Source organism: Nyctibius grandis, chromosome W, assembly GCF_013368605.1.
Source record: "Nyctibius grandis isolate bNycGra1 chromosome W, bNycGra1.pri, whole genome shotgun sequence".
NCBI classification, from domain to species: Eukaryota; Metazoa; Chordata; class Aves; order Nyctibiiformes; family Nyctibiidae; genus Nyctibius; species Nyctibius grandis.
Window position 1 is genome coordinate 13,248,195 of NC_090694.1, and position 14,186 is coordinate 13,262,380.

The window sequence follows — 14,186 nt, forward strand, 5'->3', positions numbered from 1 at the left end:
AATATGTTCTTGAGCCACCTCTTCCTAAAAGGGAATTCCAGATCTGTCCAAGTTATATCCAAGATATGTGCTATCAATTGAAGAAAGCTTCTCAACAGGTTAGTAAGTCTGAAAATGACAAGAAGCCCCTGGGAATTACATAGCTTATCTGAAAGCCAAGCTCTCTTCCACAGAGAATAACCATGACTTTGTCCTGAGGGAATTTTTTTTTTAATAAGAATTTCTTAGTCTAGAGGAACAGAAGATCTCACTACCCATAAGAGATGCAAGAAATGGCCAACCAACCGTTAGCTCCTGCACCAATGTGAAACCTCTTCATCGTGCACATTGTAAGGAGGTTAATTTATTTACAGGCTTTCAGGGAAAGGACACCACTTGCCAAGTACACATCAAGTGATCACCTGCACCAACTTGCTCAGCAGTTCTGCCAGCAGTACCTGTCTGCATGTGTGTAGTAATACTTGCATTGATGTAGCATACAACAGGCAAATGGAGGAATAGAAGCCCCTCCTGTACCTGCAGATCTTATAGCATCTGTGCCAGTAAGGTTCTGAAGGACAGAATATACCTGAGATGCTCCATGCCCATTTGGCCACACTGATGACCTCTTTCCACAGCTAGTTTAAATGCCTTCCCTCTTCTGAGTCACATAACACATGCTGCCATTGGAAATAGGGAGAAAGAACCCAGGAGTCCATACATTACTCCCAAATCTAGAACAATATGAGAGGCTTTTCTGTCACAGAAATCCCAGTGATAGAGTTGTGAAATTGTTGGTATCATCTCCTCAGCCCAACCAGTCCAACTTGCCATTGTTGTAGCTGAGGCAGAACAGTATACCTGTGAGGACACTGCTGTTCAGTTTGCCATGTGAGGGGAGAAACAGAGTTTTATAGGGCACATAAATGTCATAAGCAGTCAGTTACTAGATAGCGAATATAGGCAATCTAATTGCCATTAGGTCGGGGGGCAGGAGAGGGGAAAGCATCTGTAGGCCACTGAAGACAGTACTGACACTGTAAGGCTTTCACAGGAAAAACATTACTGTAGAAATCTATACAGCTGTGAGTTACTACCAGAAAACTGCTATGCATCTTCCTTCTGGAAAGCAAACTACCTTTAAGATTCTTAAAACACCTTAGTAAGCTTGGGGCAGACAGTGGACATGTTCTATACCAGTTTATTCCAAACACTGGATTTAGAAGGAAGTACAGGTTAATGATATTTCTTTCACTAGATCTTACTGAAGACATTCTGATGACACCATCATCCACATAGGGGTATCCATGAACACAGTGATATCCAAAGTGTGCTGCTACCACTGAATGATACTTGGTGAATGCTTGAGGCGACATTCAAGTCATCATAAAGATCTTTCTCTCTCAAGTAAACAAACATTTAAGGCAGAAACATACCAAGATGTGAAAAACGAAGCAGATTTCCACAGCAACCTTGGGAATAAGAAAGGCTAACAAAGCATACAATCTCAACTTTCTGATTAAAGACTTTAGCTTCTAAAAGTCTAGAATAGGCAAATAGTACTTTTCTTTGGCATGAGAAGCAACTGGGATAATATCCTTTCCCCAGAAGTCTTTGGAGCTTTGTTTACTGAAGCAAAGTAATAAATGGTTTTCTGATCTTTGCATTTTGTTTGTTTGGTTGGTTTTTTGTTGGTTTTAAGAACTCCCTGAAGAGGGATGAAGAGATTTATTTTTGTTGAAATGAACTGTGTAAACTCCAAGATTCATCAGTGTAAGGCAATATTACTCCAGATACCTAAAAACTTAGCTGTCTCCTTTTAGCTTGCAAAGTCTCTCCTAAGAGCCTGAAAACTGATCTGAGGTTCTTGTACATGTCAAGCTGAGTCTGATGCAGATGACCATCCCACAGCTTGTGGAGTGCAGGATTTGATGAAGGAAGTGAGAGGGCTGCTGTTAGCACAGTCTGCCTTAGAAACAGGTCATTATGGTTGGCCTTGGCTTTCTCTAGTAATTCAACAAGCACCTAACAAATCTCATTTGAGGGAAAGGAAGGGAAGGATGGGAGGAATGATAAGAAACCCCTCGAGGCCATGCAAAAGATCTGCAAAAGTGCACTTTTGGCAAGCAGAATAATTTTACTCTCTAGCCATCCCTACATATACTCCTGAACCCATTGCATTGGTCCTCTCTCACATCTGAACAGAGGAGTGCCCTGCAGTCAGCTGCTCCCAGCTCTCTCTTCCACTCAAATAGAACAAAGGGGCTGCGCAGACCCTTACTCTGTGTTTACCAGTCAACTGCGCTTTACATCAGAAAACAGAATCTAAAAATTCCAGACAGAGCCCAAAGAGGGCTCAGTGACTTAAAGAGCTGTACCCACCAACACAGGGTCAAATTCCTGTCTTCTACTGTAGTAATAATGAACGAGGGAAATACCTGAAGGCCCAACTCCAGAGAAACCTTCAGAAGAGTGATGTCTGGCAAGCTGTCCATGAGTGTTGCTATTTTAAATGCATCCTGGGCAAGTTTGAAGATGTGTGATGAGGAGTGGATATTTTTCTGGATGGATTCTAACACCGTTTCCAGCCTCCGAACATCACCTGCAAAGTGTAAACAGAATCACCAAAACGGAACAAGCTCCCAAAACATCCAGAGATGCATTATAATTGAGCCTGCCAATGCTACGCAATAGTACAATGTTTCAGTTATACACATTTAGTTTTTTTTATAAAACTTCCATAATTAAATCACACGAACAAAAGATACAAGACAGCACAAACTCCTCTAGTGCCTGATGGTGTCAGTGCAGTACATGGCCAAAAGTCATCCTGATTTGTGAATTTTAGAAGTGATTTGTCCACTCCTGGGTTTCACAGTCTATATCATGTGTCAGAAGAACAAAAAGCTGTCTCATCAGCCTCAAATCAAGCCCATCTGGCTACCATCTAGCTAGTTTAACCACTTTGCTAGAAAATTACTTGACAGATTTAAGTCACTGCGATTTGGATTCCTAAACACAAGTTTTATAATCTGTTTATTCCATGCAATATTAAAAGCATACATTTAGTTGAGTATGTAACTGACAGCAATGTACCTTTGGCTGCTGTTAGCATGGTCGATGCCAGCTCACACTGCTGGGATTCGATGTGACTTAGGATGAACCAGCGGGGATACCGGTTTGGAACAACTGATGCAATGTGGTGCGGGCGGGACACGTCTCCCAAAGGAGCTGTAGATTCTAATACTAGCAACCTGAAATAAGGAAGAAATCCTCTTTCAGTAAATCATTATTATATTAGGTTACTCATAAGCAAAACTAAAGCTGCAAGAACACTTGACCTTGTTTATGAAAAGTGCAGTTTTGGGTATAAAGATATTGAAAAACCACTTCTCGGAGAATCTTAAAAGACCATTTGCAAAACTTGCCTACATCAGTGGGCATCTGCAGGTATTCACAGGACAATTAAGCCATCTATTAGCCAAGGCAGCAGAGACTTTCTGCATCATCCATGGAGTTGAAGCTTTTTTTCCCCTGCCTTGTTTCAGTCTTTGAACCATAGCTCTCAGGAAGGAAAGAGGAGTAGTTCTCCATCATACTGAGAACATGTACATATTTTCCAATACTTAGAATATACTTTCTTTACTTGCAAATGCTCAAAGTAAGGGAGAGGGATATTCAACAAGTCATTCAGATTTTGACCTTGCAATAAATTAAGACATACTAAAAAGGACATTTTACTGTTCAAATATCAACTACTTTTTAAAGTCCTTAAACTCTAGCCTACCAACATTTGATAATGTGCATGCTAATATGAAAAAAATTACTTCCCTTTTGATCTGTATCAAGTCAAATCTCTTCCCTAGTACCACTGAGACACCTCTTTATATAGCTTTATATATGTAAAAATAAAATACATATAAATTCTTCATCTAATTTTTTCCAAGCACAGAGAGAGGGGGGAGAAAAAAAGATGCATTATTAAATGGTTTCAACAAACAGGAAAAATCCCAACTACATAATGCAAAAAGGATTATTAGGTTATGAGTAACAGTAAATAAACAAAGAGCATGAAAGGAAGAGTCTGTTTTGGGGAAATCTTTTGTCACTTTGAATTTCATTGCCAGCTTCTGTGTTCCTTTGCTGTGAAAAGAAATGCTGTTGTGAATTGGTGGCTTTCATGCAATTTTGGCAAGATTAGGGAACATCATAACAAGCACAAGCAGATTTAGCATTCTTCACTTTTTTCCCTTTCAAACATCAGTTATTTAGCTAGGTTTTAGCAAAGCTACTTTGTGATTAAACATCACCATTAAAGTCTGACTCCCAAAGCCTGGGTTGAAATTCAGGCTTAACAAGGTATCAGCCAAACATTCAAATTCAGATTCCAAGTGAGCAGTCAATTAGGTCACTGCAGATCCACATTCTCCAAGGCTCTATTCCATATATTTCAGTGCTACAAGCAGAGAACTGTAGACAGAAGTGACCATCAAGGATAGCACACCCTTTCCTTGCAGACCTGAGATGCATGTATGAAAGGCCTTATGGTCTCAGCTTCCACTGATTTCACACTGAGTGTTCCACACACTAAAAGAGTATTAAAAAAAATGAAACAGCAACAGATGATTTTGAATACAGAGAGGCAAAATACTCCAGAGTTACCATCATGGGTAAATGACCTGTGTAGACTGACACTAAACACTTAGGTCTGGAGAGCAACTAGCTGTAGCCTTGGGAAGTTAACTTTGATAAACGTTCAAGTGAAGAAAGAAATATGCTCTACTTACTTCTAAAAGCATGAGCAACCACACAAATTTCTATACAGAAATATTTCACCCATGCCATGAAGGAAGCGATGCTCAAATTTCCCTCTTCTGATCCATTCTACCTCACAAACATGAGACAGACATTCAATCTTCATGTTTGCTTTCTTCTTTCCTCCCTTCAAAACAACATTTAGTTTTAGTTAGTGTCCTGGTTTGGCCCAAACCAGGCCAATTAGTCTTAGAGAAACCAAGGTCACTGCTAAATTCCTCACTGCTTACGAGTGAAGAGCCAAAGGGGGGGTCATACCTGCAGGGAGGAGCAGATGGGGCAGGTGGCCCAAAACTGACCAACAAGGTATTCCATCCCATATATATCATTCTCACTTTCCTATTTATCACTAACCCACTGCCTCCTGGAGGTGGGGCCCAGGAGGGAGGGGCCCTCCTGTCTCCCACTGATTGGTACCAGCTTTGCCAAATCTCCAGTTAAAAGCCTGCAGGTGTGATGGCAGGGGGAGCTACTGCATTTTCCCCTCTGCCTGTGTTAGGGGGAGCAACTCTGCCAGAGAAGGATTTCCAAGCTCTCAATCTTGGTTTTGTATATATTTTATATTTTTAATTATTTCTATTATTCTTATTATACTCTTTTTCATTACTATAGTTTATTAAAACTGCTTTAACTTTCTAACCCATAAGTCTCTCTCCCTTTTTCCTTTCCCGTGGGGTGGGGGAGAGGGTTAACAGAGAGCATCTGCTACTGGGTTAATAGCCAGCCTAGCTTTAAACTGTGACAGATTTATTGGTGCCCAATGTAGAGCACAAGAGAAGCTCCAACAGGTTGCTCTGATAAGTTGAATCCTGGCTCTGGTGGGAGGAGACCTGGAGAGCTCAGCTGAGAGAGTATCAGATTTCTTCCTTTGAGATTTATGAGGAGTTGGAAATTAAAACAGATAGTGAAGATGGTGATGTCATTTTTGAATGCTGTGTTATCTCATCTTTTTATGGAGTTTCTTTCACAGTTGAGTATTGCAATGATGCCTTACCTGCCGTGGGCACTGTGTTATTGCTTGCTTCTTATGAATGTTTACATGCAATTTAGCAGTGGGCGCTGGTCGAAATGTATTGTTTTGGTATGGGGTTTGATACTGATTTATGCTGTGATAAAGTGGGCAGTTAATATTCCGATCTCTTATCTCTATGACACAATGATGGGCAGCTTTAATCGCGAATCAGTAGCAGCGACTTCATCTGCAAGCTCCAGGTGTCCTTTAGCTGATTGTGTTAATGATTACACTTCCAGTTTTACTTCAGGAAATAGTACCTTCTCCTTTTCTGCCAAGCTGATTCCACTAGATTTTGCGAAATTAGGATGGAGCTGTCTAGGTGGCATGTTTTTATTTTTGGTTGTCCTGAATGTGTTTCTGATGTGGGATAAGATTAAATACCAGTGCAGGGACAGTTGTAGGTGTTATGCAGCCACCTCAGATCCTACAGCGTGTGCTGCTGCTACAGCCACTAAATCCACTGAAACCTCAGCAGCCTGCACCACAGCTGCTACACCCCCCAAGATGGCCACTGCAGCTACTTCAGACCCCAGCATCTATTGAATCTGTACCAATTGCTCCTGTAACCAGGAAGAAATACCAAAAGAAATCAGCTAGTAAAGTGAAGGATGATGACTCAGAGCCTTCTAAGGCAGAGCCATCATATGACCCAGGTGAGGGCCCTTCTCAGGCAGAGTTAGGGCCTGACACAGATGGGGGTTTCCTTGATCATCCTTTTAAAGCAGACCCATCACAGAAGAAAGGTCCTTCTAAAGCAGAACTATCACAAGAGGAGGACTCGGATGTAGAGATAATCTACCACTCCTTATCCCTGAAGGACCTGCGAAATATAAGGAAAGACTTCAGCCGTTATGATGGTGAGCCTATTATTACCTGGCTGCTCCGATGCTGGGATAATGGGGCAGATAGCATGTAATTAGATGGCAGAGAAGCCAGACAGTTGGGATCCCTGTCCAGAGATGGTGGTATTGATAAGGCGCTTGCAAGAAAGTCAAACACTATCAGTCTCTGGAGGCGACTCTTGTCAGCTGTAAAGAGCAGGTATCCCTATAAAGATGATGTTATGAGTCACCTAAGCAAATGGACCACTATAGAAAAAGGTATTAACTACCTTAGAGAACTAGCTGTGCAAGAGATTATTTATAGACACCCACGGGAAGTTGTAGATTCTGATGAAGTGGAATGCAACCGATCCATGTTCCGGAAGGTTGTGAAGAGTGCTCCATTGACATATACCCATACATTGTCAATATTAGTATGGGGAGAAGATAATATGGCACGTTCTACTGTGGGTGAAATGGCTAACTATATGCGACAGTATGAAGATAGTATTTCTTCCCCACTGCAGGCACGCATCTCGGCTGTGGAAAAACTGACTAAGGAAAACAAGGACTCATTTAAACAACTGTCAGACAAACTGTCCAGGATACAGAATAAACTTGACTCTCTACCTACACAGGTGTGCGTTGCAGCTGTTAGGAGAAAATGCTCTCCTACAGGACCAGCTCAAAGGAAACGGAACACATCACAAGGTATCCTGTGGTTTGCCCTGCGTGGTTATGGGGAGGACATGAGCAGATGGCATGGACAACCTACCAGTACCCTACAGGCACGAGTACGTGAGTTGCAAGCTAAAAGAAATACCAGAGAGAATTTTTCTAGAAGGATGGCTGCTCCAGTTACCAGTGAGCAGGACCCCAGTCAGGGTAGATGGGCCTCAAATCCCTTTTTCCCAAGTGTGAATAGGAGAAATGAAGGTCCAGTCCCTGTGAGCAGCATGAATCCATTTCTTAATTAGGGGGGCCCTGCCTCCAGCCAGGTGGAGGAGAGGGACAACTGAATTTATTGGACTGTGTGGATTTGATGGCCTGGCACATCAAAACCACAAAGGTATCGAGCCTTGGTAGACACTGGTGCACAGTGCACCCTAATGCCATCGGATCATAAAGGGGCAGAATCTGTCAGTATTTCAGGAGTAACAGGAGGATCTCAAGTGTTATTTGTATTGGAGGCCAAAGTGAGCCTAACTAAAAATAAATGGAAAAAGCACCCCATTGTGACTGGTCCAGATTCTCCGTGCATCCTTGGCATAGACTACCTCAAGAGAGGGTATTTTAAGGACCCAAAAGGGTATAGATGGGCCTTTGGTATAGCAGCTGTAGAGACTGAGGACATTAAACAGCTGTCTACCTTGCCTGGCCTCTCAGAGGATCCTTCTGTTGCGGGGTTGCTGAAGGTTGAAGAACAACAGGTGCCAATTGCTACTGCCACGGTGCACCGACGACAATATCGCACCAATCGAGACTCCCTGATCCCCATTCATAAACTGATTAGACAATTGGAAAACCAAGGAGTGATTGGCAAGACTCGCTCACCCTTTAATAGTCCTATATGGCCAGTGCGTAAGCCTACTGGAGAATGGGGATTAACTGTGGACTACCGTGGCCTAAATGAAGTTACGCCACCGCTGAGTGCTGCTGTGCCAGACATGCTAGAACTTCAATACGAACAGGAGTCAAAGGCAGCCAAGTGGTATGCCACCCTAGACATAGCTAATGCATTTTTCTCTATTCCTTTGGCACCAAAGTGCAGGCCAGTTTGCTTTTACCTGGAGAGGCATCCAGTATACCTGGAATCGACTGCCCCAGGGGTGGAAACACAGTCCTACTATTTGCCATGGACTGATCCAGACTGCACTGGAAAATGGTGGAGCTCCAGAACACTTGCAATACACTGATGACATTATTGTATGGGGTGACACAGCAGCAGAAGTTTTTGACAAAGGGGAGAAAATAATCCAAATTCTTCTGAAAGCTGGTTTTGCCATAAAAAGAGGCAAGGTCAAGGGACCTGCCCGGGAGATCCAGTTTTTAGGGGTTAAATGGCAAGATGGGCATCGCCAGATCCCCGATAGAGGTGATCAACAAAATAACAGCTATGTCCCCACCAACTAACAAAAAGGAAACACAAGCCGCCTTAGGCGTTGTGGGTTTCTGGAGAATGCATATTCCAGATTACAGCCAGATTGTACGCCCTCTTTATCAAGTGACCAGAAAGAAGAATGATTTTCAGTGGGGCCCTGAACAACGACAGGCTTTTGAACAGATTAAACAAGAGATTGTGCATGCAGTAGCCCTTGGACCAGTCCGTATGGGACAAGATGTTAAAAATGTGCTCTACACCTCAGCTGGGGACAATGGTCCTACCTGGAGCCTCTGGCAGAAAGTGCCAGGGGAGACTCGAGGTCGACCCCTAGGATTTTGGAGTTGAGGATACAAGGGTTCCGAGGCCAATTACACTCCAACTGAAAAAGAGATACTGGCAGCATATGAAGGAGTTAGAGCTGCTTCAGAGGTAATTGGTACTGAAGCACAGCTTCTCCTGGCACCTCGATTACCAGTACTAGGCTGGATGTTCAAGGGTAAGGTTCCTACTACTCATCATGCAACTGATGCTACATGGCGTAAATGGATTGCATTAATTACACAGAGGGCTCGAATAGGAAACCCTAATCGCCCAGGAATCTTAGAAGTGATCATGGACTGGCCAGAAGGCAAAGACTTCGGAATGCCACCAGAAAAGGAGGTGACACGTGCTGAAGAAGCCCCACCATATAATGAACTACCAGAGGATGAGAAGCTGTATGCCCTGTTCACCGATGGATCCTGCTGTCTCGTAGGAAAGCATCGGAAGTGGAAAGCTGCTGTATGGAGTCCCATACGACGAGTCACAGAAGCCACAGAAGGACAAGGCGAATCAAGTCAATTTGCAGAGGTAAAAGCCATCCAGCTGGCTTTAGACATTGCTGAACAAGAAAAGTGGCCAAGGCTGTATCTTTATACTGACTCATGGATGGTAGCAAATGCCTTGTGGGGGTGGTTAAAGCAGTGGAAGCGAAGCAACTGGCAGCGCAAAGGTAAACCTATTTGCGCTGCTGAATTGTGGCAAGAGAAACTAGTTGTGAAGGTACGTCATGTAGATGCTCACGTACCTAAAAGTCGGGCAACTGAGGAACATCGAAACAACCAACAAGCAGATCAGGCTGCTAAAGTGTTCCAAATAGATTTGGACTGGGAACATAAAGGTGAACTATTTTTAGCTCGGTGGGCTCATGACACTTCAGGTCATCAAGGGAGAGATGCAACATACAGATGGGCTCGTGACCGAGGGGTGGACTTAACCATGGACTCTATTGCACAGGTTATTCATGATTGTGAAACATGCGCCGCAATTAAGCAAGCCAAACAGTTAAAACCTTTGTGGTAGGGGGGGTGGTGGTTGAAATATAAATATGGGGAGGCCTGGCAAATTGACTACATCACACTCCCTCAAATCCGCCAGGGTAAACACTATGTGCTTACCATGGTGGAGGCGACCACCGGATGGCTGGAAACATACTCTGTGCCCCATGCCACTGCCCAGAACACTATTCTGGGCCTTGAAAAGCAAATCTTGTGGTGACACGGCACGCCAGAGAGAATTGAGTCGGACAATGGGACTCATTTCAAAAACAGTCTCATAGATAACTGGGCCAAAGAGCATGGCATCGAATGGGTATATCACATCCCCTATCATGCACCAGCCTCTGGGAAAATTGAACGGTATAATGGGCTGTTAAAAACTACCCTGAAAGCAATGGGGGGTGGAACCTTTAAAAACTGGGATAAACATCTGGCACAAGCTACCTAGTTAGTTAACACCAGGGGATCTATCAATTGAGCTGGCCCTGCTCAGTCAGACCTTCTACATACAGTAGAAGGGGATCAAGTCCCCGTGGTGCATGAAAGGAATCTATTGGGAAAAACTGCCTGGATTCTTCCTGCTACAGGCAAAGGTAAACCCATTCATGGGATTGCTTTTGCTCAGGGACCTGGATGTACTTGGTGGGTGATGTTGCAAGATGGTGAAGTCCGATGTGTCCCTGAAGGTGATCTGATTCTGGGTGAGACTACTTAATTCTGAACTGTATGTTGTTGCTGCATAATACTAACAGTGTTCATAAGTGTCTTTCAGGTTAAGACAGTGGTGATGAGACTGGAGCTAGCTGCAAGTGGTATCCAGTAACCTCCTTGAGACTGACATTTTGAACCTGCAACCCGTGGGCATGAACTGTGACAAAACTCAAACCATCTCTCCTGCCCTGAGAGACTGCTAGCCAGATGGAAACCCACAATCCTGAACTAAATGAACTTGATGAACTTTTTGCATAAAAATGAATCATAAACTAGTGATATGTGTATATATATTTGAAAATGAAAAGGTAGTGGTGATCTGAGTATGATGTGAATGGTATGGAATAAGGGGTGGAATGTCCTGGTTTGGCCCAAACCAGGCCAATTAGTCTTAGAGAAACCAAGGTTACTGCTAAATTCCTCACTGCTTATGAGTGAAGAGCTGAAGGGGGGTTGCACCTGCAGGGAGGAGCAGAGGGGGCAGGTGGCCCAGAATTGACCAATGAGGTATTCCATCCCATACATGTCATTCTCACTTTCCTATTTATCACTAACCCACTGCCTCCTGGAGGTGGGGCCCAGGAGGGAGGGGCCCTCCTGTCTCCCACTGATTGGTACCAGCTTTGCCAATTCTGCAGTTAAAAGCCTACAGGTGTGATGGCAGGAGGAGCTACTGCATTTTCTCCTCTGCCTGTGCTGGGGGGAGCAACTCTGCCTGAGGAGGATTTCCAAGCTCTCGATCTTGGTTTTGTATATATTTGTATATATTTGATTATTTCTATTATTCTTATTATACTCTTTTTCATTACTATAGTTTATTAAAACTGTTTTAACTTTCCAACCTGTAAATCTCTCTCCCTTTTCCCTTTCCCTTAGGGTGGGGTGGGGGAGAGGGTTAACAGGGAGCATCTGCCACAGGTTTAATAGCTGGCCCAGCTTTAAACCGTGACAGTTTATTTTTCATTTGGTTTTGTATCGGGAGTGCTTTGTACACTGAACTATCACCTTGGTTTTAATGGAAAGAGTAACCAACCTTTATGAGAATTTTTGAGAAGTGCCAAGGAATGCAAACAGCATGGAATAGTAAGTGTCTGCATTTGTCATCACCACAGTTCAAGATAGTAGTCCACATTTCTTAAGAGTGCCAAATATATAAAAAAATAAAAAAATGTTAAAAAGTTGAACTCTCATCTACCTTATAAAGTGATGCCAAGAGCGCTATGGAGAAGAGCCTTGATTATGCTGATGTCTCCTGTAATTTTACCAGATGGAAACAGACAACTCTTTCTTATACTGGTCTGTTTGAGAAGTAACTTCTTTGGCTGAGATGGCAGCTTCATGCCAAAAGATGGCTGGAGCCCCCCATGATTAACTAGAGATTTCATCATTTGGATCTTTCAGTGCCTTGCTTGTTTTTCCAGTTGAGAAAGGAAACTTCCAGAGAAGAAGTTTTCAGTTATGATTTGTTTCTGGGGGTAGCTGAAATTCTTCTTCAAGAGGAATGGCATGCTGTCATCACATTCACTGAAGCATTCAGTGCATTGTGCAAAGCTGCTGATAGGTGTCTATGCCAGCCTTTCAACATGGTTTCAGTAGTTTAGTTTAAGGAGTAAAACTCCACACAATCTCTGAGAAACACTTTAAGGTAGCTACTGGAATTAAATACAAGGACACAAGTCTACTTCATAAAATTGATCTTTTTTTCTTAAAAACAAAAAAAAAACAACCACCAAAAAAACCCACCACACACAACCACACACCACACATTTTCTACTGTCTTGCTGATCTGGTATGACCAGAGTTATTGATGCACTTAACTTGCAATGAAAGAAAAGGGGTGTACCTAGATGGCCCCGACAGCTTTCTGATCATATGTTTGAATGTTCTCAACAGTTTATCAGTAATGCACTTTTGTCTTCTCAATCTATTTCCTAAAATTCTAATCATAAGCAGCAAGTATGCAAGGTCACTCTTCATATTTTTTAGACTCCTTCCCTAACATCCACTATTAGACACTCTTGGAGACATAAAAACACCAAACAGGCTAAGCAGACCTTTTTCCTCGCAGCTAAACTGAGGAAGTGTGGTCTGGATGATCGGGTGGTGAGGTGGATTGTGAACTGGCTGAAGGAAAGAAGCCAGAGAGTGGTGGTCAATGGGACAGAGTCCAGTTGGAGGTCTGTATCTAGTGGAGTCCCTCAAGGGTCAGTACTGGGACCAGTACTATTCAATATATTCATTGATGACTTGGATGAGGGAATAGAGTGCACTGTCAGCAAGTTTGCTGATGACACAAAACTGGGAGGAGTGGCTGACACACCGGAAGGCTGTGCAGCCATTCAGAGAGACCTGGCCAGGCTGGAGAGTTGGGCGGGGAGAAATTTAATGAAATATAACAAGGGCAAGTGTAGAGTCCTGCATCTGGGCAAGAACAACCCCATGTATGAGTACAAGTTGGGGACAGACCTCTTGGAGAGTAGCATAGGGGAAAGGGACCTGGGGGTCCTAGTGGACAGCAGGATGACCATGAGCCAGCAATGTGCCCTTGTGGCCAAGAAGGCCAGTGGCATCCTGGGGTGTATTAGAAGGGGTGTGGTTAGCAGGTCGAGAGAGGTTCTCCTCCCCCTCTACTCTGCCCTGGTGAGGCCGCATCTGGAATATTGTGTCCAGTTCTGGGCCCCTCAGTTCAAGAAGGACAGGGAACTGCTAGAGAGAGTCCAGCGCAGAGCCACGAAGATGATTAAGGGAGTGGAACATCTCCCTTATGAGGAGAGGCTGAGGGAGCTGGGTCTCTTTAGCTTGGAGAAGAGGAGACTGAGGGGTGACCTCATTAATGTTTATAAATATGTAAAGGGCAAGTGTCATGAGGATGGAGCCAGGCTCTTCTCAGTGACATCCATTGACAGGACAAGGGGCAACGGGTGCAAGCTGGAACACAGGAGGTTCCACATAAATATGAGGAAAAACTTCTTTACAGTGAGGGTGACTGAACACTGGAACAGGCTGCCCAGAGAGGTTGTGGAGTCTCCTCCTCTGGAGGCATTCAAAACCTGCCTGGACGCATTCCTGTGTGATATGATCTAGGCAATCCTGCTCCGGCAGGGGGATTGGACTAGATGATCTTTCGAGGTCCCTTCCAATCCCTAACATTCTGTGATTCTGTGATTCTGTGATAGTAGCTATGTTTTGTTCTTATGCATGCCCTCCCATTTAGTCCTTTGAGCACAGGATTATTTCCTCCCCATTTAGCTTTCTGGAGAAACTAGCTCCAGAACACATACCTCCAAACCACTAGGACACAACCTGATGAAGCTAAATGCTACTTATGTGGATAGTGTGTCCTTCAGTCACTGTGTAATCATTCTTGATAATAATGACCAGGAAAACCCAATACTTTTTTTTTTTTAAATCTGGGACTTGATTGT

The 14,186-nt window shown here is 43.5% G+C and overlaps 1 protein-coding gene across 1 annotated transcript in view; it reads right to left on the reverse strand.

The window, feature by feature from the left end:
* LOC137675764 (zinc finger SWIM domain-containing protein 6) overlaps window positions 1–14,186 on the reverse strand; it is a 230,512-nt gene that overhangs the window by 7,776 nt on the left and 208,550 nt on the right. The window contains exons 11-12 of the mRNA XM_068421977.1: window positions 3,076–3,233; window positions 2,418–2,581 (exon numbers count right to left, since the gene is read on the reverse strand). Coding sequence (XP_068278078.1) covers window positions 2,418–2,581; window positions 3,076–3,233 — 322 coding nt within the window. The remainder of the gene's footprint in view (window positions 1–2,417; window positions 2,582–3,075; window positions 3,234–14,186) is intronic.